General features: G+C 41.6%; 1 protein-coding gene across 8 annotated transcripts in view; it reads right to left on the bottom strand.

Moving 5' to 3' along the window:
- PRDM16 (PR/SET domain 16) overlaps window positions 1–25,846 on the bottom strand; it is a 478,584-nt gene that overhangs the window by 64,026 nt on the left and 388,712 nt on the right. For all 8 annotated transcript variants that reach the window (XM_083162920.1, XM_083162922.1, XM_083162919.1 and 5 more), the window contains exon 4: window positions 10,892–11,026. In XM_083162920.1, the coding sequence (XP_083019046.1) occupies window positions 10,892–11,026 (135 nt within the window). The remainder of the gene's footprint in view (window positions 1–10,891; window positions 11,027–25,846) is intronic.

Below are 25,846 nucleotides of genomic sequence, written 5' to 3'. Positions count from 1 at the left end.
TCGGACACTGCACCCCACCCACTGGGTACGACCAGAATACAATTATTTTACACCCTATACAGACATTAGACACTGCACCCCAACATGTCCTGACCACTGGACATGATCCTTATATACTTATTATACAGATATCGGACACTGCAAGCCACCCACTGTGTACGACCAGAATACAATTCTTTTGTACCATATACAGACATTAGACACTGAACCCCAACATATCCTGACCACTGGGTACGACCATAAAACAATTCTATTACACTCTATACAGATATAGGACAGTATACTCTCAACATGTCCTGACCTCTAAATATGACCGTATTAGAATTCTGTTACACCATGTACAGTTATATAACAACACTTCCCAACATGATCATATGACAGCTGTTACACTCTAGACAGTAACACTACCCCTCCAACATGACATGACCAATGGATATGATCCTCATACAATTCTATTGCACACTATACAGACATAGGACACAGCACTTGAACATGACTTGACCTCTGGATATGATATAATTCAATTCTATTACACAATATATAGTTACAGGACACCACTGTACCTCTGGTACATAGTATGCAACAGCACTTTGTCCCTAATACAGAATATGCAACAACACAGTGCCCCAATACATAATATGCCACACCATAATGTCCACAATACAGAGTATGCCACACCACAATGTCCACAATACAGAGTATGCCACACCACAGTGCCTCAAAACATAGTATTTCACACCACAGTGCCCTCAATACATAGTATGCCACACCACAGTGCCCAAATACAGAGTATGCCACAGCATAGTTTCACAAAACATATTATGCCACACCAGAATGCCCCAATACACAGTATGCCATACCATTGTGCCCCAATACATAGTATGCCAGTGGAAGATGATTGGCTCCTGACCATGTGTACCTACATTACAGTACATTGCGGAATTAGACCTAGCACACGTATATTTAAAACCATTTGTTATTACGCTCTACAGTTCATAAACTATATTTTCAGTCTTTTTCATACCTGTACTCACACACTATAATGCCAAAGCCTGCACAAATTATGTCACACGAGTCCCTTGCACGTAGACCATGTCCGGGCAATTGTATTTCAAGAAAATTAATCCACTTCAGTATTACGAACAAGAGATGTCATAAAAAAGAGGAAATGATTATGGGGAAGAGAAGAGAAATAATGGTACATGTACTGAATGCTGAGATCTTAATACTTCTTGTGAGTAGACAAACACAAAGGTGAAAATTTAAATTACATAGCTAGAGATTTACGTGTGCAGAATATCACTCAGGCTTGTATTAATTATTACTAATTATATAGTATGTCTTTTCATTAAGCCAGAGTTTTCTTTAATGCAATGTAAAAAACTATTTAAGAATTAAAAACATGCAGCAGAATCCCACTTTACTTTTTTTCCTGATTCAATGCCCAATATTATTTTTTAAAGGACGTATTCACTAAATGTAAATATTGTAGCAATTCTGATAATGGTTAGTGTGTTATTAGTGTTTTCACATTACTCTATTAGGAACAGATGGCTCAATTCGATCAGTGATATTGCAAAACAATTCTGAATGCATTAAAATTCCATCAACATTCATCAATCAGAGAATATATTCTTATAAACAGCTAGAATACTTTCATTACTTAGAAATGTTGACTATCATTTGTTTTAAATAAATATCAATTAAAAATGCAGATGGCCACTTCACAAATCAAATTCTCTTGTTTAAACCAGGAAAACCTTTCCCCCTAGAAAGGGCAGCGGAATGCCCAGAGGTGACTTGAACACTCTCTCAAATATCATTGAAGTATTGGTACTATAATAGATGTTTATTTGAATTAAATATATTCTAGGCAGTCGTTTTCCTTTCTCAGTGAGTAAAATAATGTTTGGATTAACAGATTCCTCCCTGTCTGAGCTGTGAAGATTGGATTGTGGACATTTTCTCAACTCATCCCTTTAACTGGATATTTTCACATGAACGTTCGTTGGGACTGATTTAGGCTTGGACGCTGTGTCAACTCAGTCGTAGATGTCCTATGGTTTCTTTACTACGCATGCAAGTGTCCCCCAGCACCGGACACAGCATGGGGGAAGACAGCACAGTGGTGTAACAATGCCACAGCATTCCAAGTGGTGGCTTGGGGGAGCCAATGACTGGGGGCGCTGGGTCTCTGAAATTTCTATACGGTTTAGCCATCCACAAGGAATCTACTGAAAATGGCCCCTTCAAAAATGGCCGCAGCCTTGGAGGAGACAGATGCCAAAGGTCTTGCTGGGCTTCTAGCTTCTGTCAGGGGAGTGCAGTGTGTACAGCACAAAAGGGGAGCCAGAAACGTTTTTTTTTGTCAGGGGGCTCAACATTTCTAGTTAAACCGCTACCACAACATTACTTTATGCAGCTAAACTCTGTACTTCTGGGCATGCACACATGGCACTAGTGCCCTATTGGGGGACGATGACTACAGAATTGCTCTGATGGGCACCACAAAACAATGGAATTCGCCCATCTGTGTCCGAAAAAGGATAGATTATGATTTTTTTTAAGGTTAAAGGTAAATGCTAACAAACCAGTTCAGCGCCTACTTGGATGGCAGATCTTCCCTACGGCCCCTCAGTAACGGCTCACTATCAGTCATATACAAAATCCGATTTTTTGTATTACTGCCATTTATTAGCACAAACATATTCGCAGTCCATATACATTTCTGACTACAGACCCACAACCCTATTCATTCTCCCTGCTAATATGCTACATCTGTTTCCATTCTAAATGGGTCAGAACGGAATTTTCGACTTTCCCAAATTGTAACTACAGCACTAGGATATTACTGTAACCCGAGACACCTCTCAGTAATACATAATTGAGTGTGGATGACCTTTCAGCGCTGTGCTAGAAATAAAAGGAAATGTGCTTTACCACCCTGGTGATAATTGCAAATAAAGCAATTTACATTATCCCTATTCATATTATCCTCCAGATTGTCATAATCAGCTGCCTGAAGAATTAAGTGCATCCCATGACCTTGGAGTTCTTTCTGTGGATGGCTCCTTTCAAGTGTCCGAAGCTTGCAGTTATCAATCACTATTGTCTGCCTTTCATTACACACAGGGACGTCTTTTATTTAACTAGCTGGGATGACCTAAGAGCTCCCATTGCTAGAATACAAGCTGGATGTGGCTGAAACTTCCCGAGCTCCTCGATGACAATATCTGTCGCTCTTATTCTGTTGTTCCCCAGCGCCTGTGGCGCGCCACTTATATCCGTAGCTATTCTTAGTGGTGGATTTTATTCTGATTATGAAGATTAGTCACCGGCAATGATTAGAAACATGAAGACGTGATTGCCTAGGTGGTGTCATCTCTGGCAGCTATGGATGAAGGACGCCAGCGCAGGACAAATCAAACAGGGGGCATCTTTTTTTTTTCCATCCCGCTTCCCAAGTAATGCAAAGGGGCATAGTGGGTAAATTCAGATTGAGGCTAGGGAGAAATATACAGCTTCGGAGATCAGAGGCACATGCATGGGGGGTTTCTGAGTATCCAGAAATCCCCCTGACAAATAAGGAGAGTGAGCGCGGTTTTTTTTAAGCCCCGCCACCTGAGGCAATTTTGCCACAATTTAATTGTGAGGGGGTGGTGCCAATATGAAACTATTCCATTAATCTCATGTCATTTTGGTCCTGCCCCTTCCCGTTTGATACGTGAATTGTTATATTTTGCCACAAGGGGACGGGGCCTAATGATGGTGCCTACTTACAACACGTCTAGAAAATTAGGAATGCTTTCAAAAATAGAAGTGTTAAGTCAAGTTACTAAGTAACAAAATGCAAATGTAATGTACATAAGAGAAATGTAAAACCCATCACTATTTGGTGTGGCCACCCTTTGCATTAAAGGGAAATCATTGAGATAATACAAAGCGCTTGGCGTCCATTTTGGGTCTCCGGTGCAAGGATTATTTATCCTACCCATGAAGGTTCCGAGTGAGGCAGACATTTTAGGCCTGCTAAAGCCGATGGCAAATAAGGTGGAGATGATAACACTAGGCGTCAGAACAATACATTGTGCATTCTACACAATAGAGTACCAGATGAGGCAGCCATGTTGGGCGTACTACTGTACATTGACCACACGTGTAAGAAGCAACACATGGAAATAAGACATACACAGTGGCGTAAGTTTGTCCCAGTTGCCCGGAGGCAAGATGAATATTTGTGCCCCCCCCCCCCACACACACACACACACACACACACACACAACGTTATTCAAAATATATATAGTCTGTTATGAAATATATATTATATACTGTATATGTTAAACATTGTAATAGCAGATGTGTGTGACCTTAGCATGTGCTGATGACAATAAATATGCTTATACAACTATATAAGAAATAAAGACTCGGAGACTTAGGTTTGGCAGAAACTGTTAGCTGAATTTATTTTTGAGAATAATTTAAGCTAATTTATTTAATTATTAATTTATTTAAATGGTGGCCCAGAAAGAACGGCTATTTAACTAAAATCCCACCCCAAACTGGCCTACGTAATTTGGCCTAGAAACAGTAAAGCGGTATCCACTTAACCTACAACATTGACTGCCCCACCCATCCGGGTGGGGTCGCTGTCCCTGAGCGGGTGATACAGCGAAGGCCTAAGCCAATGAGAGGCAAGCGCTCCGAAAAAAACAAATACTCAGCAAACATAAACTTAGTAAATGCATAAAATCTATCACCTTGCCGTTCTTTCCTGCCTAAACAGCTAACACGATTAAGGAAAACACCCACCACCCCCTACCAGCTACCATTAGGGAAGGGAGGGCGGGGAACTTCCAAGAAAAAAGAGGAAGACTCCTCCTCCTTCTTGGACTGATATCAAAGCCAACAAGCCAAACCTAGCTACCCTATTGGTCCCCCGAGTCACATGTTCCCCAGTGTACACACACACAGCTATCATGTTTAACTGCCTCCATGTCTATCCTAGCAATCTAGCAATTACGTTGTTCATAAAGAGAGAGAGAACACATATACATTTCAGAACTCACCACAGAAGCGATTTTCATGACTTTCAATTAATGGATTTAAACTAGCAGTGGTGGAGAGGTGCCCCCTTGAGAGCAGGAGCCCGGCGGCGGATGACTCCATTGCCTTCCAGAGTTCTGCCTCTGGACATAAAAGTATGAAATGTACAGGATACCCATTGCATAAAGATTTAAATTGGTTGTTCATCCTGCCCATTTAATGAATTTATAAATTAAATTAAATTTGATGGACTTATCTAACAAAGAAAGTGCATTGTGGGTTCAGACCCAATTTATGTATCAAACTTAAAAATAGAGAGTTAAGCTCTGTACACACTAAAGGATATTGTGAACAATATTGCTAAAAAAGGGGCTTCTGGGTGATATATTTTACAATATCTTCTATTGTGTACACTCAATTCGATTAAGGATGTGCGTTCTTGCGCGTTGTTATAAATAATTGATGTCTTCTAAACATGCAGCTCAATTTGGCTATATATCCAAATGATCTGCCTGTACAAAGGGACACAGTGACATCACTGAACGGTGGCCAATATAGTTTATTATGTACATGCAATTTTGGGACCCGCGGCTGATATTGTTAATTATATGGGTTGTGGTCCCGTGTTTTTTACATCTAACTAACAGAACTCTGGAAGCTATAATTCAGGCTACCTTACCCCTACCAGAGCTCTTATGCTTCCTTGTTGACAACTAGAAGGGGAATCAGCAGACTGTACTGTAAATGCCGCTAGTCATATGGCAGAGCCACCGTTCTCTCCAATCAGGACCTTTCTTACAAACTGATTCAGGATGATTTCAGTTTCCACCTTTCTCAGGTGTCATATCAGGAACAAAGAACGTTTTCTTGGGAAACAAAGGTTTCTGGCATTACTCCAAAGTAATTCTACTTACAAGGTGGAGGAGATATGTTAACTCACAAGATATATAGGGGCTTACTGATGAAGCCCAAATCATGCACAATTAAAGAACTTTTTTGTATCTCTGCAACTTCCTAAAGACTGAATGCAATAGATGTAAGAGATATGTCCTACATACTTCCCAACATTTGGGACAAAAAAGGAGTATGCCGTTATGAACATATATTATAATATGGGGTATGTCATAATAAAATGTCATAATAATAGGCCCCTTAAGGTTGACACCATTGAGACTTGAGTAACAGAATAAGGTACTTGTTTCGTTTCACGGCGCCAGCATGGCGCCGTGCTACTTCCGGGTTCTACGCTCGCCACAAACTATGTTAAAAAAAGTAACTTAACTCCATGCTAACATGGATAGTTCATACCCCCACTATCAATGTTGGCATGGAGTTGATTTGAAATAGTGTGGGGAGCGTAGCGAGCCACCGAGCCCGCAGCGTGGGCGAGCGAAGCGAGCCCCGCAAGGGGACTCAGACGCACGGCGCCATACTGGTGCCGTGAAACTACACAAGTACCCAGAATAATGTTAATAAATGTTCTAGTGCTGAATGGACTTGACTTGGTCATAAGGACCATTGGCACTTCCTGTTACAAAATGTAGCAGACAGGAAGTAGTATAGATGGACAGGCACCACAGAAAATAAGATTCCTTGCAGAGTCAGATTAAGACCCCACTGGGTCCTATGGAACATACTAGTTTGGGCTTTTTTTTCCCCACACCCATAAGTAAAAAGCAAAAAGACAGGCTGACATAATTTAGGCTTTGGTTGCTTAATAGATGACCTGACTACGCTTCCATGGCACTCACACAGCAGTAGTGCAGTACAATTGTAGTGAGTGAACATTAGGGTATATTTTACATGTTGCTTGGGAATGTTTTTAATGCAGTTACCTTACATATTTTATTGTGTTTTATGTGCGTAGAGACGGACCATTGATTTACACAGAAATAAAACATACACACACTCCAGCCCATAAAATGCAGATTCCAGGAGTGTGAAATCCTGGAGGGAACCCTCTAATTTTACTCTTAGACGCTTTGTTTTTTTTTAACTTGGCACCAAGACAGTCATTATGTAATTTTCTATTAAATACAAGAACTATATTTTCTTAAATATCAAGTTAGTTATTTTATGCAAAATGCATTTCTTCAATTTGCCCTGTCTATTTGGCTAATAAGAACCTCCACTGCTGTTTCTACACAAAGGGAAACTTATTCCGCAGCCTGGACAAACCACTATCTATCCATCAATGTCAGCTCCCCACTACAACTGTCTTCTGTTCTTACCAGGGGAAAAAGACCAACATCAATCTCCATTCAGCCAGAAACCGGGATCTATGATTGTGGTCAATGGCTTTTTCTTTTTTGTTCCAGTTCTGCAATTAGGAAACAGGTCTCTGGGCCAGGTGATTCCCACCACAGCATCGCCCTTGGTGGAGACACTTTGTTTTTATAAATGGTCTGAACCCCCCCGCCTGCCCCCACCCCTGCTAAAAGGCATCAGGAGGAGTGGACAAACCAGCTTCTAAGACCCTCATGAACAGACCACATGTGCAGAAATACTGTATACTTGCTAGGTTCACATTCCCATAGTTCCAGCATTTGACAGGGAAGAATGAAATCCAACTGAAAACCTAACAGGGGATTTTATTTGAAGTTCAAAATGGCCGATGTGCATTGCAAAATCATCCGTGGTGAAGCAGTGAATGGGTTTTTTTTGCAATGTGTCCCAGGTAGGGATGGCCATCGGCACATCCCCCATCGATGGTTGCCATCGATGGCTTCTAGAGCAGGAAACATCGATGGCTATAAACCATTCTACCTCACACCATCGATGGTTCCTGCCATCGCTTAGCCGCGCATGTGCAAAGCAACGAGATGGGTAGCTGCGGGCAGCCTGCCCAGCCGGGATCCGTGCGCATGAGCAGAAGAAACTTTAGCCATCAATCCAGTTTAAGTTTCTTTTGCGCATGCGCGCACCTCCCGGCGGGGCGGGCCACCCGCAGCGACGCTGCTGAACGCAATGCCGCTGCGCACGCAGTGCGCCCCCAACTTTTACCATCGGAAGCCATCCATCGATGGCATATAACTATTCGACCATCCACTATCAATGCCCAAAACATCGAGCACTAGGTCCCAACCATCGATGTTTTGGGAATATCGATAGTCGATAGCCATCCCTAGTCCCAGGGTTCTTGTTGGCGAGACACATTTTGCTCCAGTAAGTTGCATATACAGTAGGTGGATAAGCACCTTATAAACCACACTCAGTCCAATGGGCCAGATTCAGATGTGGTTGGAGGTGCAATCGCAGCTACTGCAATGTACTAATATGTCAATGCAGTAGTAGGAATCTGACATAAGTAGACACCTCCTACTTGCATTAGGGCTGCTTAAAACATCGGCCAGCTGCGTGACCCATGGGGTTGATAAGATGGCCGCCACAGGTCTAACAAAGAGGCAAAGAAATTCCCATCTTCCGATGAAGATCCTGGCCTTGTCACGCTTCGGTTTTAGGAAATGGCAACTGTTGTTGCCCCTCCCCACCCCAAAACAGCAGCAGACAACTAAAATGCGTTTGATGTCGCAGACCAATACCGTACATTTGCAGAATAGGTCCGGCACATGCGTCAAGTACAGAACATCTGTACTTTGCACATGCCTCACAGATCCAACTGGGCCTGAATCATTACCAAAATAATTTAAGGGGATATCCTATTTCCCACAACTACAAGGTAGTAGGCTAGATCGGGATAATCTAATTAGCCTGAGAAGCTAGCATATAGCAACGCTTATAATGGATTTTATTTGCTTCAGGCAGGCAAAATCCCAGAAAAGCAGCCCCGATTTCAGCTTAAAACGTTCCTGCAGCGGGTGAGAAAACCAAGTTTTCACTGAACCTGTGTGTTTTCTCTGAGAAACGGGTATTTATCAGGTGATGCAATCAGATAACCCGATAAAAAAAAAGGTTAAAAAATAAAAATATGTATATAAGAAAAACTACTAAAGGCATCTAACACCTCTAATCCTTTTCATTCAAACACTCTGGGAATATAAATTCTAGGAAGACACACATTCTACATTAGGTATTAACATTTATTGTCCTCAGACACCAAATAGAAGTTGTTGTGTATCAAACATAGAATAGATTTTCTAGCGCAGTTCCTCTTCCCGACCTGGGGTGTCACTCTCTGCTGTGGTGCTTCAAGCGCAGTGTGGTATGTATTTTAGCACTGATATGCAGAGCAGACTTGTGCTAGAAGGATCACAGCAAAGAGTGACACCACAGGCAGGACTGCATGAATTTTGAAAGATGCTGGGTGCTACAATAACTATATACACAAATAAAATAATAACACAAAATACACGCTACAAAACATAGCGGAATGGGCCACCTAGATGTGCGACATGATTCCTCTTTGTGATACAAACTGTAACAACTAAGTTCAGGCATTTTCCAAAAACTTAGAATAGAACAAAAAGTTAATTCAAACGTTTCTGTAATATCATTAATATCCTATTTCCAGCTGACACCTTAAGGTTTCCTGCGATGACAAATGACTAATAATATACATGTTAAATAGGGACTTGTATTTTAAATATAAGTGGTAAAACTCAGTTGGGCAACCCTTGGCACGGAGGCTGTGCTAAGTGACCAGGAAAGGCTTCCTGATAATAGTCTACGTGACCAGAGGAAAGGTGCCAATCATCGTCTGGGGCTGGTAATTATGTGCGTGATTGGGCCGCTGCGCCTTTGAATGAGCACTTGGGGTTTCATCAAAGTGATTGAGTAGTCTAGCTGAATCTCCGGTCAGCAAAGATCAGGAAATCTCTCTCAGTGTCAAAGCATTTTGAAGACCAGCATGAAATGAGATGTGGTCTTGTTACAAATTACAGTGGACGCGGTTCCATCTGACCACAGCCGTAATGGGTCCCCTGATCTAACACCCTGAGGGAGAAGGATTAGACAAGTAGTGTTCGATTGTTACATTATGAAGTACGATGCCCATAGGGCAAGAACATTTCTTAGTAGGAAGTCCAGGAATGGTATTTCAAACATTAAAAGCTAAATAGAGTCTTCCATCATAATTATCAACCATGAGGTTATGATGGGAGTTGTAGTTGCCACTGTCTTATCTGGTCGGTGGGTTGACGGTCAATTGGTTGACCACTATTGATGTACAGGCAAAAAAGGTCAACATGCTGTGGTTTGACATTGGCAAAAGGTTGACACAAGCAATAAATAAACATGGCAATTGACACATGAAAAGGTTGACATGAGTTTTTCACAATTTTTTAAAACTCCGATAACTTGTTCATAATTCGTGATTCACTTGGGAAGGGTCAAGTGCCCGAGTGAAGCGAGCCATGCAAAGGTATGCATTACACCAATTGGGGGTTCATGTCGACAGATGTCGACATAGGCACAGAAGTAGTTGAAAACTGATGGCAACTTTTTCTTGTGTGGACCATTTCCATGTCGACCATTTTCCATGTCGACTTTTCACTGTTGGCCAATAGTGGCCGACCTAATTACTGTCAATCTAGTAATGCACATCAGCTGTGGGCACGGGCTGCAATATTATGGGGGAAATGTTGTGCAGAGGTTTATGGAGACATCGGGTGTGTGTATATGCACTACCGTCTGCCATCATCAGCGTCGGTTCCTGATGTCCACTTTTTCCGCTGCTAGAGAGAATGACTATTTTGCTCAGCTGATCGGTCTCTCAGCCGTTCCAGCCCTTATGAATTTATAAATATTTATAATCAAGTGACTGCCTACAAGTCATAGGTAAATATAGTCTTATTTTGCGCTCTTTAAGGAGACCTTTTTTGGTCACTAACAACAAAAACATGCACTTGAAATAATCCATGTTTCAGCTGCAGGAAATATCTGGTGTTACCTGGTCATTCAGGTGACAGATTGCTAAATTTTGTTCATCGCAGGTGCAAGCAATTCGGATAAATTTGAGCCAGTTTGCAGAACCCGATTGGTTGTTCTCAATGCACAACTTTTCCTCCACCAGATCCTCAGAAACCTGGAAACACAAAAACACATTTTATGGTCATTATAAAAGAAAGTGTGATATAAATCAAATAACAGACAGATTTTGACTACAGTATGTGAAACAGCCTGTGACAGTAGGCGGAGTGATACAGTGGTGTGTGTGATGCAGTGCCTGGTGATTTGCCCTGTCAGAGAAAGCTAGGTGGAGTGATATGGTGGGTACACATGGTACAATCCAGCTTTTGGGACAGCACAAATTGAAACCCAGAAAGACAGGGCAGCAGCAATAACTATATAGTGGAAATCTAATGCAGATAGTATGAATTGTATGTAAATAGCACATGAGTTAGCAAGGATTGCATAGCAAGTTGAATAGCAAAGGAATCTCATCGTGTGTACACACCATTACAGTGCTGTGTGTGTGATCAGTTAATTAAGAGACTGAGGAGCAGTGATACAAATCCTAGTGATTTGCCCTGTCAGAGAAAGCTAGGCGGAGGGATACAATTCTGTGTGTATGATGCAGTTTATTTTGATTTGCCCTGTCAGAGAAATAGGGTGTATACATGATTCAATTTTGTCTATTTTTCTATTCAATTGTGCTTATAAATATATGGGCCATATTTACTAATATAAAAAAGCAAACCAATGTATTCTAACAGTGGTACCCATAGCATCCAAACTGATTCCAGCTGTCATTTTCTAAGCGAAGGCATTGCCCATAGCAACCAGTCAAATACCAACTGTCATTTTCTAGACTGCACTAAATAAATGAAAGCTGGTCTGATTGGATTGCTATAGGCAACAGCTCAACTTTCTCTTTTTAGACATATGACTAGATTTCTCAAGGCTAGTGCAGGTAAGATACAGTAAGTAAAGATAATGAACACTTGTTATTTTATATTAAGCGGTAATGTCATGTTGTATAATATTGGTCACGGGACGCTGTTCATTTGGATTTCGCCATCTTTCACACAATATAAAACTATGGGGATTATTTTATGGAACTTATTTTGCAAACGATCAGCTATTTGAATGTGATGGCAAATATCAGATAGTGTAGTTTTCCTGTGTTCACATGGCATCTGGATAGCCTTAATCCAGCCATTGTCAGGGTGCATGGGAAGGAGCATCCACTGATGCCCTTTGCCCGCATTGCTAGCAGCAAAACGTTACAGAGCACAATTGTGTCTCTGTGTATCTGCATAGGCTTAGAGACAGCGCATAAGAGGCTGCTGTACATGGTGGAACCCTCCTATTAAGATGTGGAGTTCACAAAACTAATATCTAGGCTATACTGTATGTACTGGACAGATGCTCTACATTGAGTTTATGAAATATACAGTATTGGTAAATGTCAATTTAGCGATTAAAGTCTTGTTTCGATGCAAATTATTTTACATGTGTAATCCTATTCTGTATGATGTGGTAGAACAGGGAGCACTATTACTGCATGTACCCAGTGCACTGACTGTTTGCAGGAAATGCATTCAAAATACAGGTAAATAGATTCAAAACAAAAATGCACATATATAGTTATGGTCCAATTGCTATATGATTGCTGCCTTGCTGCTACATCGGACCTGACCAATTTGATGCATACTTCTCTACTGTCCCTGAAGGTTGCGTTATGGAGCCCACACACGCACCGATCCCGGCGTGCGTTGTGGGCTTAACTAGCACACATAGCATTGCATCGTATGCCTTGTGCATACGATGTGCATGCGATGCGATGCTATGCTAGAAAAAGCTAGTACAAAAAGTATGTGCAGCACATACTTTTTGTACTGTAAGATGAGGTGCCGCGGGAGCGCGCACCCCATCGTACAGCATTGCACCGCCGGCAACGGTGCGTGTGTGGGCTCCTTTAGACTCCTAATTTTTCGGTAATCCCATGCACCCCTGGAAACGTCTCCTCCAACATTCCACCTGCTTTTCTAGTGAAGCGGGCAGAATGTGCAGACAGGACTGAGTACAGGGGTGGGAATAAAATATATTTTTAAATTTAATTCCAATTCTTCACTTCAGATCCATGAACTTCAGCATTTCGCGACATGGGGGTGGGGTTTAATAATATCACGGCCCTGCCCAACCACACCCAGGAAGCGCCTGAGAAAGAGGCATGGCCTTATCAAATAGGGTTGGTCTCATAACAGTGGGTGACTGGGGTGTTAAATCTCTCCTCCTATTCTTTTTGTCTCACCAGCAGTCAAGTCTCTCCCCACCTTGTGTCTCCAGCAGTCAAGTCTCTCCTCTACCACTTTGTGTCTCCAGTGATCAAGTCTTCCCACCTTGTGTCTTCAGTCATGAAGTCTCCCCATCCTTGTGTCTTCAGGCATCAATTCTCGCCCCCCCCCCCCCCCTACACCTTTTGTCTTCAGACATCAAGGGGGTTATTTTGGTTCACTCTTTCTGACAAGTTCCTTCTTAGATGGACAAAACCATGTGCACTGCAGGGGGGGCAGATGTAACTTGTGCAGAGAGATTTGGGTGGGGTTTTACTTCAAAGTGAGATCTATATGGCAGTGTAAAAATAAAGCAGTCAGTATTTTCCCTGCACAGAAACAAAATAACTCACCCAAAGCTAAATCTCTCTGCACATGTTATATCTGCCCCCCCCCCCCCCCCCCTGCAGTGCACATGGTTTTGTCCATCTAAGGAGGAATTTGTCAGAAAGAGTGAATCAAAATAACCCCCCAAGTCTCCCCCCACCTTGTGTCTTCAGACATCAAGTCTCCACCCACCATGTGTCTTCAGCCATCAGATCTCTCTTCTTTCCCCCTTTGTGTCTCCAGCAATCAAGTCTCCCCCACCTTGTGTCTTCAGGCATCATGTCTCCCCCCCCAAATGTGTCTTCAGGCATCAAGTCTCCCCCCCACCTTGTGTCTCCAGCCATCAAATTCCCATCCTATCTCTGGGAGACTTTGAGGATCAGTATGTCCACTGCTGACCGATTACTAATACAGTGAATTAATAATAATAAAATAATATAAAAAGTTATTTTTTTAACCAATACACTCCTAACATGCAGAACTAACCGATTGCAATCAAATACTCAGCACTATGCTGGTTACTGGCGTCACCAAGTTGAAACATCAGCTGATGTTGAGAATACAAAGAGAATAGGGACATCACTACAAATTCTTTAATGGAACAAAATCAGTGTATCTCCAATAATAAATGTCCCTTTAAACAACAACAAAAATTATATTATTAATGTTCAAAATAAAATTATCCATGCAGGAATTCCCTGGGTTCTACCAGCGAAGACGCATTAGGAGAAACCATGGCTGATTTTTACCTGCCCAAACTCTGCTTGATTTGAGGCAAAGGGGTCTCACAATTATCTCTGACCCTACAGTGCCAGGCTTCGTTATAGGCAGAGTATGCTATAATTATCATGATTTTAGAGGTTCTTGTAAAACCCACACAAATAACCCTGTTGTTTTTTAAATTCACTCATTGTTTGGCTAAGGCAGGGGATTCAGCGTTCCTGCATTTTGCACCACTGGCATTATGTAAAAAGCTTTTTTTTTTTTTTAATGTATCTGTCAGTCACTTTTGCACTTAGAGCATTTGTTTTATATTTGTGGACTATGGGGATTCAGTAAGGGAAAACCCCCATGCTCATGTTCTTATCCTATATCCACTGTTCCATACTAACCCCTTGGATACCAAAAATGCATGCATTGGTCCAGAAAAAATAAAAATAAAATACAACCAACAATTTTAAAAGGCTAAAGAAATATTCAGTACTGTAAACTAAAGTTTTGCCTCCTAACCTACCTACATAACAGGTACCATTATCATCCCAAAGAACATTTACCCATGCTGCTTGCAAATGCAAGACTCTTAAACTGCTGTGAAAAATGTGGCTGCAGTCTAAGGGCAATGGGGGGGGGGGCGCAGGGAAGTGGGTCGGTGGCTATGTGTTCCAGAGGTGTTGATTCAGGCATTGTGGGGGCGCAGTCTGGACCGTTGGGGGGGGTGGGTTGCGGCAGCTGCATAAGCATCACATGCAGCCACAGTAACCCAAAAGTTGGTGGTATAATGGGAGATTTTGCTTTATAGTGAAGTGCTGCATAATAGCGATGTAATCACAAAATGTTGCCATTACTTAGCACGGGGGGGGGGGTTCTTGGGGTGGCATTGCCCTGCACCCCCAGCCAGCGCATGTACAAACTAGCTTTAAAAGCAAGTAATAGCCCTTAATGTTAATATTCACCAAAGGTTGTGCATTACTGTTCCGAATAACATACCAAGTTTATAGTTAGCAAAGAGTTGTGGGTGCCCACCTCACTACTCCCCCTATGGCTGAAAAATGTAATACATAGACATGGCTATGTTGCCGGATATAGTAGAAGCATTGAGGGTGCTCTCACAGCTCCCATAAATCTTATGTCTATGCTTACTGTCCATCATGCTCTCTTCGAGATGTAGCAGCGTTTGTTAGAAGTTATTTCATGTTTTTAGTTCTGAAGCCGCAGAAAGGATATTACAAATTTCTAAACTTGTACTGCAGTGATGTCACAGCAGCTCAGCTGAGTGAAGTCTACATTTTTGACCCAGATTAGACCTCACTAGGAGACTTTAGCATGCTACTGTAAGCCAGTGTTTTTCAACCAATCTGCCCTTGCAAACTAGTGTGCCTTGAGCTGTTCTCAAGTGTGTCCTGTGTCCACACCAGTTTACAGACACCACTCTTCCTGGTCCAGTCCTGTCTCTGTATCCTGGGCATATGAGACCACTGCAATGTTTTTTTTTTTTCTGTGCGCGCCAATGTATTTTTCCCTGTGGTGCGAGCTGAAAAAAGGTTGCTGGTTTCAAATTACTCACATAAGCTGCACTTCTACAGTGGAATGTCATGGTCACCATCGAACACCCCAAAAAAGTACTTGCATACGTGAGAATTTTAATATTGTGGTTTAGCGATAAAAGACGATGGTGATTTCCAGAGATATGTAGTCATCTGCTTACAAGTACTGTGCACCGCTATAGTAATCAGAACATATATTTGGGCTCTGTGGTAGAGGAACCATGATCAATACAGGACCTCCTATCTGCCTCTACAAGACTTTCTACCTCTAGAAGCCAGTAGCTGCATCAGGCAAGTTACGCATTCTGATTCTCCTACCAGTATAAGGAGAGGTGGAACTAGGAGCTGCCACTTCCCAACTCCTTCCATGTTTGCATTTCATGCTCCACAAAGTGTGCCGACGCTCTTAAACAAATCCCTGAACAATTAGAGTTAATTATTTTCAGATGGGATCAACCCACTTGCTTTATATGATTAAAACACCCATTTTCTCTAATAACCATCACAGTGTATCAACCCAAAAAGTGGAACAATAAACAAAAACCTAAATCACAAACACAGTAGTGAACAAGAACATGGATACATCCAAACTGTGATTTTGCATTTGCGGAAAGGTGGAACAGATTGGAAACAGTTTAAAAAAAAAAAAAAAACATAAATAATGTAAATAATTACAGAGATCTTTAAGCATTTCCCTGGGGACAATATGCAAATAGGATACTCGTAAGCAGAACAGACTTCTGGGAAATGCTATTTACATTGCAGACCTTTGTCAATTATTTACCCCCTGGGTTTTTAAATTATTACATAGGTTTGTGCTGACACATAATTTTCACCCTTTGTTAGGATTTGTAAGTGCAGGGATGGGATTTTCTGGTCACCGATTCGTACTAAGAGTAACATTAAAAAGGACAGAAGCAGGTAGTAGCAATGGTATTGCTGGAACGGTTGTATGGACTATATATATATATATATATTTTATTTATTATATTATAATGAAAGTCTAACACTGCTCCTCAATTCAAGAGTTGTTCCCTTCTGGTACATATTGTTATGTTGTCGTCATATTGATGGGCTAGTAACTAGTGTATTGCAATATTATATATTTTACACAGACACACACCCATTTAATCAATTTTTTTTATAAACTCATGAACTAAAGCATGGTGGAGCCATTCCAGGGGACACAGTTCACTTAGACGTGTTCATGTCGACTATGTCATCATTCAGGACAACAAACGTCAGAGACTCATGTTGACCTTGTGAATGTCGACCTTCCCATTATCAATCTAATGCTTGTGTCGCTCTTCCAACCCTGTCGACTTTAGCCATGTCAACCTGTGTCGGTACTTGTTTCCTAGAACAGCGCCCAGATTTCCTAGGTACGGCACTGTAGGGAAATCGCATCGCATGGCATGGGCCATTTTAGCGGCATGCGATACAATGCGATTTTTTCATGTACATTTTTTTCCCTCATTGTACCCCACTATATCGCATTGCATGTCCCGCAAAATCACATGCGATTTTATAGGGAGTGCAATGCCATGACATTAGGTATACAATAATATGATTGTATGTCCCCAAAATAGATTTAATGAATCCCCCCACTATCCACACCACCCCGAAGCGTGGCGAGCGGTGGCGGAATGCTTCCTCCGACTTTTTCATTACCCCACTATCCATGTTGGCGTGGAGTTGATGTTATATAGTTAAACCTATTTTTGGGACATACAATCATATTATTGTATATCTAAAGTCATGTCATCGCACACCCTATAAAATCGCATGCGATTTTGCGGCAGATGCGATGGCCCGGGGCTGAGAGAGCAGTGAATAAATTACATAGGAAAATCGCATCACACATCGCATGGCCCATGCGATGCAATGCAATTTCTCTACGCAGAATAGCCCACTAAGCAAATTGCTTAGTGGGCGCCGTTCTAGGAAACAAGTACCCATGTGTCACCTTAAGCCCTTCTGAACTTTAATGGTTGACCTTCATAGTGTTGATATCACAGTCCAAAATTCAAACAGGGAAGCCACACCCACTGGCAGTGAGACAGTTTGGAATGGCAGTTGATGTGCCTCCTATATTTTGTGTTTGAACAGTCCCCCCTCCCTCCATTGAGCCTCCCCTGAGAACCAGCAACTTAGTAGTAGCCCGTATGGTATTACCCTCGTCCCCTGTCATTTTTATACAGGCATCCTTGTCGTCGTTACAAATATATCTTTCAAAACAAGGAAACTTTATTTAACATTTTCATTTGAGACAGTTGGAGAGGTGTGAGATGAGCCCATTTATAAGAAAGGATGCAAACACATTGCAGAATGGGGCCGACTTTTCATCGAGGATTATATTGCCCACTAATAACAAAAAAAAAAGAAAGAAGGTAAAACAGTAAAATCCCCCCTCATTAAATAAACTGCAGATTCAGGGTTTCTTTTTAGAACTGCGCTTTAATGTCTGAAAACGTATGGCCATAGCAGAGGAGGCACATAAAGATATATGGCAAGCCATGTGTTTTAGGCATGCAGCAGAGTGTGTGATTATATCATTCGTTAGGGCAATGTGCAGCCAGGATCTGCAGCAGAGGTGTGACTGATTACAAGCAGCTCTCTGTGGCTAACGCCTGTAAAAAAATATATAATAATAAAATAACTACTACACCCACGCTGACTTTTGATGCTGTATCGGAGTTTAATAGCAAGGTTACCTAACGACAACAAGAGAATCGGTGGTTAGGTCACACTCGACTTACTGTTCCATAAAAGTGCTGATTGATCAGCTCCAAGTATACTGACTGTAACAGCTACTACCGCATCAGCGGTGCATGTGGCCTAGATACAGGGTGAGATTACTAGAACAGACTGATCCTCTACAGATGCACCCTGCAGCCGTCACATAACACACACAGACAGTATCAGAACCATTAAAAAACAAAAAGTGACCAATCAGTTCGAGGACCAAACAGATATACAAGTAAATCGATGTTGCTATGGCCAACCAATCAGAATCTACTTTTTATTCCTCTAGAAAAAAAAGATAGTTTCTGATTGGTTGCCCAGAGCAACATCCCATGTGAAGTAGAACTCCCATCTTAGAAAATTTTCCCCTTATTTTCTATATATCTTCCTTTATTTTCTGGGGGGAATCTTATTAACCAAGATGATTAATTCTGTTAAATTATTCAACTTGTTTATAATGCACATATGTATTATTATTATTATTATTATTGCTTATTTATATGGCGCCACAAGGGTTCTGCAGCGCCTAACAATACATATGTAGATTAGTTAAAAAACAAGAAAATAACAAATTACAGTACAAGACAAATTAGGACAAGTACTGTACATGGTAAATAAAGACATCAGGGGACAGGATACTGACGCAATTATCAGGGTGGCAGAGATATATTCTAAGGCAAGCACATGAGGATAGAGGGCCCTGCTCGTGAGAGCTTACAATCTAAAGGGATCAAAGCCTATTTATTGTTTAGTTCAGATTTCTAACTGGTGAGTTCGTCAACCTCGATGATCGATAGAAAAGGTTATGTACTATAAGGCAGTGGTTCCGGAATGTATAATGACGGTTGAGGTTTTAAGGATACTCAAGCTTGGGCAAAGTGAACTAAGGTGCCCCTACGCTAGGGCAAGTTGGGATCTTTTTATCAAGTTTCTGGCAAGAAATCGGAAGAAAAGTGTCAGAATCGCATGTATTTGACATCAGATGTGATGCGTGGTCCTGTGAGCCTCGCATCAGAGAGAAAATCGCCTGGGCCGTACTACTGATATATTGCATTGCCAAACCTTTGGCAGGCTTGGCTGGAATTGCATACGGTACATCATATGCAAAAGGGGCATTGCGGGTGACCTCGTTTGGCAACTTCTGTTATAAGGATTAACACAACCCTACTGTTAATTATTATTTATAACAGTATTTAGAAGTGTAAAAAAAACTTTTGAACCTTGAACAGTTTTTTGTTGTATAGGACCTACTGTAAATGATATGGCTCTCAGAAGTTAGTTGGACGACTTGCATGTTGTATACAGTCATGGAAATAACCTGTGACTTATGATAACTTTATTATATAGGGCGTGGGTCCTGGACATCAGCCCACAATGTCTGTACGGACTCTTCTATTTTATACCTGTATAAATTGAACATTGTTATGGCATCACTTTTCACTTGATATGTGTACCAATGTGGGTTCTTATATGAATGCAGTAGACTAGATGTTTTTTTTTTAAACAAGTCTGTCAAAATGTTGCTTTCTGCAATATACTTGTACTTTGAGCTGTGACAGTTTTTCTTTCACTTTGAGCTGTGACAGTTTTAAGCCCACAAATGCTTCACCCCACCCCCAGTCCCTATCATATATTTTGAACTTGTTTATATCCACTCCTAAACCCACTCATTTTTAAATCCGAGTTCCGAACTGCTCCGAGCCGGGACTCAGTTCCACTCGGAACTGCAAAGTAATTCCAAAATGGGATTCCAGTTGACTTGGAACCCCTAAGTTCCATTGTGTTCATGTGTCATGAAAAAACCAAACCGCATCTCTAATCTCTATGTAAAAAAATAAAATAAATTAGAGACACTTCTTTTAAAAAAATACATCCAAACTCCTTGCAAAAGAACACTCCAACCAATTCACTCAGATTTTGCAATACACACAAGCCATCCTGATGGATATATAAATGAGGCATTCCTCTGTGTAATTAACAGGCTTCCTGGGGTTCCGGCAAACACTTAATGAGAAATGTGTTGGGAGAGACCAAAGACAAGCGTCAGAAGTTAATTGGGTAAGGGTCGTCAAATGCCTCTTTATTGATATCTGAGATTGAAAAGCAAAAGTCACTTACTATGGGAAATTCTTTAGCCCACGCGCAGATATTTAAGTTGAATTAAAAACCCCACCTTTTATGTATTCAGCTAATAATGACATTTATGACAACAACGCAACACGATGAAGGTGTCTGCAATGGTAATAATGATGGCATCCCACTTCTTACCCATCTATATAGCCTGTAGTGTTTCCTAATTACATTCATCAATATGTTTATTTCACCGTTGTCAGGATGTGAATTAAAGTTTGTTGGCAAAAAAAAAAAAAAAAGTGTTTAATTGGACCCGCGGCAACGGTACCAGGTCACCCAATTTGATGGATGCTTGCGGAAGCCGTGGCATGACACAAATAAATAAATATTAATAACAAGTTGAGGAAGGTTTTGCAGCAAGTGTTGTCATTTTTAGATTACGAGAATAACGAACAGAGCAGTTTGGCTGATTGCTAAAAAAAAAAAAAAAATACGTGAATGACTGGAAATAACAGGCATGTCAGGAATCCTGATTGTTTTCCCCCTCCTGAATCATTCCTGGTGAATTGCATATCTGGCTTGTACAATTAATATATGTAAACATTAGCCCTGGGGTAGGTGGCACGTGGCTCTCCAGGGTCTTTGGGACTACAAGTCCCCTTATGTTCTCCAAACTTCACTTAGAAGTGTCACGTTAACATGTGGTGATGACACCTTGCAGTGGCTCCTTATGAGGTACTATTAATAAGGGAAGTTGATTATTAGAGGTGTGGTCAGGTGACAATAGGGCAATATCCCGGTTTGCCATTGTTCTGTCCTCTCTTTAGAAAATAAAACAATAAGTAAGTTTCAATTCCTGGCAGTCGAATCCTGCTCTCTGGGTCCATCAGAAGAAAGTCACAGAGTGGACCAATAGCTTCCAGTCTCTTCCACCTTACCTATACATCTAGCTGCAGACTCCCTAAGATGGGATCTGTCCACACATGCAGCATGGGGAGAGGTAGGGCTCCTGATGTTCTATACAGTTTCTGATGTTCTATCCGTTATACAGTTCCACATCGTCAGTTAAGTGTAGCCCATAAAGTATCTGTATGACCGTAACTTGATGTGCCTGGGCCAAGCTTCAACAGAACACATGAGCTGTTCATGTCATGTTCTAGACCAGGAATAAACCATTCTATCATCTGCCTATAGGCCTACCTCATTTCCATATGGCACTATACTGGTGCGCACCGTTACAGCAGCCATATTGTACAGCAGCCATCTTTCTGATCTCAGGCCTACCGATTCCCTAGGAACCAGTGACATCACTGGGGTACTCGGTACCTGGCCATTCGATGTGCTGATTACGAGCCCATAAAACATTTCCGTCTCTGTCAGGATAAGCGCATGTTAAGGAGACAAATACATTTCACCGCTTTACTTTAGGAGACCCGAATGCTCTCTCTGCCCCTTGTTATTCTCATGTCTGCGCTAATCTTTCCGAAAGGCTTTTTTTGGCAACTTTCGCTTATTTTAATCCAGACCCTTAGTATTAATGTTGGCCTACGAGAAGCTTTCATTGGTGAATGCAAAGGATATAAAAAAAAAAATTTGGTAAGGTTTTGCCAAGTGCTTTGCACAGCGCCTCCACTGCAGACTTTACAATGGCAGGAAGGAGCGAGTCTCCTCCTGCTCACAGTGTCCCTTTTGTATCTCCTCACGCTGTCTCTCCGATACCTTCTGGTAGTATAAAATTACGTTGCAGGACGCCCACCAGTTCAAATCCCTATAAGGAAGAATAATAAACATCTGATCTGAAGTCAGGACCTTACAGGCACTCTCAGCCATTTTTTCTGCTTGGTCCTCAGTTTGTACTGGAACGTGTCCAGGGATCCTCTGGTAATGTAACGTTCTTTCTTAACATCGCTGAACAAAAGACCTTTTCTTGTCCGATGAGCTGTCAAGTTTATCCAAATATCCTCAGCTCCCAACTAGCTTCTCTCTCTCTCTCTCTTTTTTTTATATTATTTCCAAGAAAAGGACACTTTGTATCTTTAAACTACTATACAGGATTAATGCGAAAATAAAACTCTAGCCGATTTGCCAAGAATAACTCATTCATGTCAAATGAACCGTCTGGAGTAAGACCCAGGAGAGGGTTCTGTGTCACGTGCTACAATTGTGTCTGTTGCCTTGGGTGCGTGAATTTGAAAAAAACAAACAAATAAATGGACACTTATACTGTAGGTAATTTTTCTTTCTCTATCAAAGTTTTGGGATTGCCCTGCTATACCTTTTAAAATCAGACAGGAACTTTCAGCAAAGTGAATATGCAGATCGAATGCCATGTGAAAAGATAGTTTTAGGTAAATTGGTCCTGGAAGAGAGGCCTGGGTGGGTAACACTGGAAGTTGTCATGAGAGAAAGTACTGGAGGCATGGATGCAGTGGTACGGTTCCTTGACACTGAGCTCCCTGACACCGCCTCATTCTTAGACCTCCTTTGCTCGCTGAGTCATATTTTGAACCACTACTCATATGAAATGGGGGATTATGCCATGGGAATATACAAAAATTCTGGCTCTGCCATTTACCTGCCTCTGATGTATGCACATGTCCGAGATCCGAGGTGGTTTTTATAATTTTCTGTAGAATTCTGCTGTTCCGTCTCATAACTACATTTTTAATAGTATAGTTGCATGTTGCAGCCAATTTCTGCGCTCATCTAAGCCATCAAAAAATGTTTTTAGTCATCTGCCAATGGAGCAACTCAGCAATGTGTGATCTCTGGGATGAACAACATGTTTGGACTACAGACATATACTTGTAGGGCACAGTGGAATGGGGATGAGGGGTTGACTGCATACTTGACTACTTTCCTGGAATATCATGGAGACACACAATTTTTTGAGAGGCCAGCCTCTAGGAATATTCCTTTTACTTGTGAACTGGACTGAAGCCATGATGATACAATATGCGTCATTGAGTAACTGAAGGCTTGGAGGCTGCTGGGAAACTCTTAATGGAGGCCTCTAATTGGATTCTATAAGCCCTTATGTCTACACGTGTAGCTGCAGTGGTGTAGGTACCAAATGAACCAAACAGGGAACCAGCAGATGAGGCGAGACCTCCTTTCAGAGGCACTCCCAGGGAACAGAAACACCAACGACCAAGCAATGGGGGTACCAAAAAGGACACCAACTTCTACAGGTGGGCCACAATAGCAGAGTAGCCTCCTCAGGTAAGTGGCAGACAGCGGGTGAGTGGTGGTATTTTGTGTCAGGAATCTCTGTTGTCACGTTGTAGACTTTGGAATACATTTTTGATGGGGATAAGTGGGTACGAGGCCATACTGCGTGATTCTTTGAATAAAGGACACTATGCATCTGTTTTGTAATGTTGTGGGCTCCCCATATGGCTCTTGAAGTGTATCAAGTGGCCCATCAATAGGTTACAGAGAAGGGTTGGTATGGCAAAGAAGGGGAACCAGGTTGTGTACACAGTGTTTGGCCACGATTTGTACTCCTTACTGTGGAACTTCTGTGTCCTGCAGCCCCAAATACTGTTAAATCGCTTTGACATCTGACTTAAACAAAAACAAAACATTACAAAGAAACACAGTTTATCAAATATACTAAATTTGAAATGTTGGCAACAAATAAAGTTGGCCTTGTTGATGAAAGGCTGGATGGTTGACGTTCTCAAATACTTACTACAAACAGAGGAAAAAGAAACACTTTTGTTGCCACCAGAACACAAAACACTCCCCGGTTTAACGTCTGGCCGAACAATTGTGAACTTAGTGATGCATGTCCTAGACTCTAACTAGACCACACCAAAATGTGCTAAAATTCAGACGAATGAGAATAAGAAATACGATTCTTTCCACGCTACAAAAAAACAAGACACTGAGCTATAATTTCCACTAAATATACCCTCATAAACGTCTATATGTAGCCTAATTAGGATGACTGATTGGCTGAAAATGAACCTCTGAGCTCCCTCGAGCTTGTTGAGTATTTAGACCGGGTCTTGTAATAACAGGAGAGAATCCGTGTCTCAGACTAAGTCTGCCACTTTCACGAGCCCGTATGGCACAGGTGTGTTCATGGCTGGCATTAAAAGTGATTAAGCCTGCAAAGGTATATGAACCACCTCTCTTTAAGGAGCTATAAAACTTTTTATAGAAGGGGTGACAGGAAAGAGGAAACTCTGTGTAAGGCCTAAGCCTCGTCAGTTCATAATTTCACTTCTTTCTAACAGCTCCATGATAATTAAATTCTGGGTCAGGATCTGCTTTATATACACATACATGCATCTAATCCTGTTTTACATATTTTATTTTTAGCAATGGAGGAAATGCAAATGAAATGCTTGGATAAAGTCTGCACATTGTCTGCACCCCAAGATGGGTTAGAATGTCCAACAAACCTGAATCCAAAATAAATGGCTATGAAGCAGCTGATCTCAGCATTATGCATATAGTTAAATTAAATTCCAAGTCTCACATATAGATTATACGTCCTATATATCCCACACTGACCAGAGCAGAGACACACACTGACCGAAGCAGAGTCACACACACCCCGGTCCAGAGTCACACACACAGACCGGCACAGAATGTAAGGGCCCCTATGTTCTACTCATCCATGAAAAATGTATATAGCGCATGTAACTGACAGGGAAGGTGGGTCCTGCACAGCTGTGGGCCCCATAGCAGTTTAACTCCCTGCACACATGATAATTAATTAAAAGTCTGATAGCCCCAGAAAAATATGGGATACATAGGCATACCTCCCAACATGACCCTTTCCAGGAGGGACAAAATGCTCTGTTCCTGGATTTTCTTAGTTGGAGAGGTAGGGCTGTAGCAAAGTCCAAAATTCAAACAGGGGAGGCACACCAACTGCCAGTGAGCCTTGGACTGTAATGTTTGGCAGAGTATAGGGTGGCAGTTGGTATAGGTCGACTGTTTGAATTTTGGACTGTGCTGCAGTCCCTCCACTGCAACTTTCACTGGTAAGGAAGTTCAGGAACATAGCGTTTCGTCCCTCCTGGAATGGCTCATGTTGGAAGGTATGTATAAGTGACAACAAGCCTACATGTTCAAGTCATACTTTAAAGTCCTACTTAACCAAAAACAGTCTCTTCTAGAACAGGAGGCCCTGTCCGAGGCGGGACAGAGCATTGTTAGACCCTGAAGCAAGTCACTGGTCTTGCTAGTCTCCTCTGAGAA

Source organism: Crinia signifera, chromosome 19 (genome assembly GCF_055691185.1).
Source record: "Crinia signifera chromosome 19, ASM5569118v1, whole genome shotgun sequence".
In the NCBI taxonomy this organism is placed as follows: Eukaryota; Metazoa; Chordata; class Amphibia; order Anura; family Myobatrachidae; genus Crinia; species Crinia signifera.
Note: the sequence above shows the minus strand (reverse complement) of the source record. Positions and strands in the feature narration are given on the sequence as shown.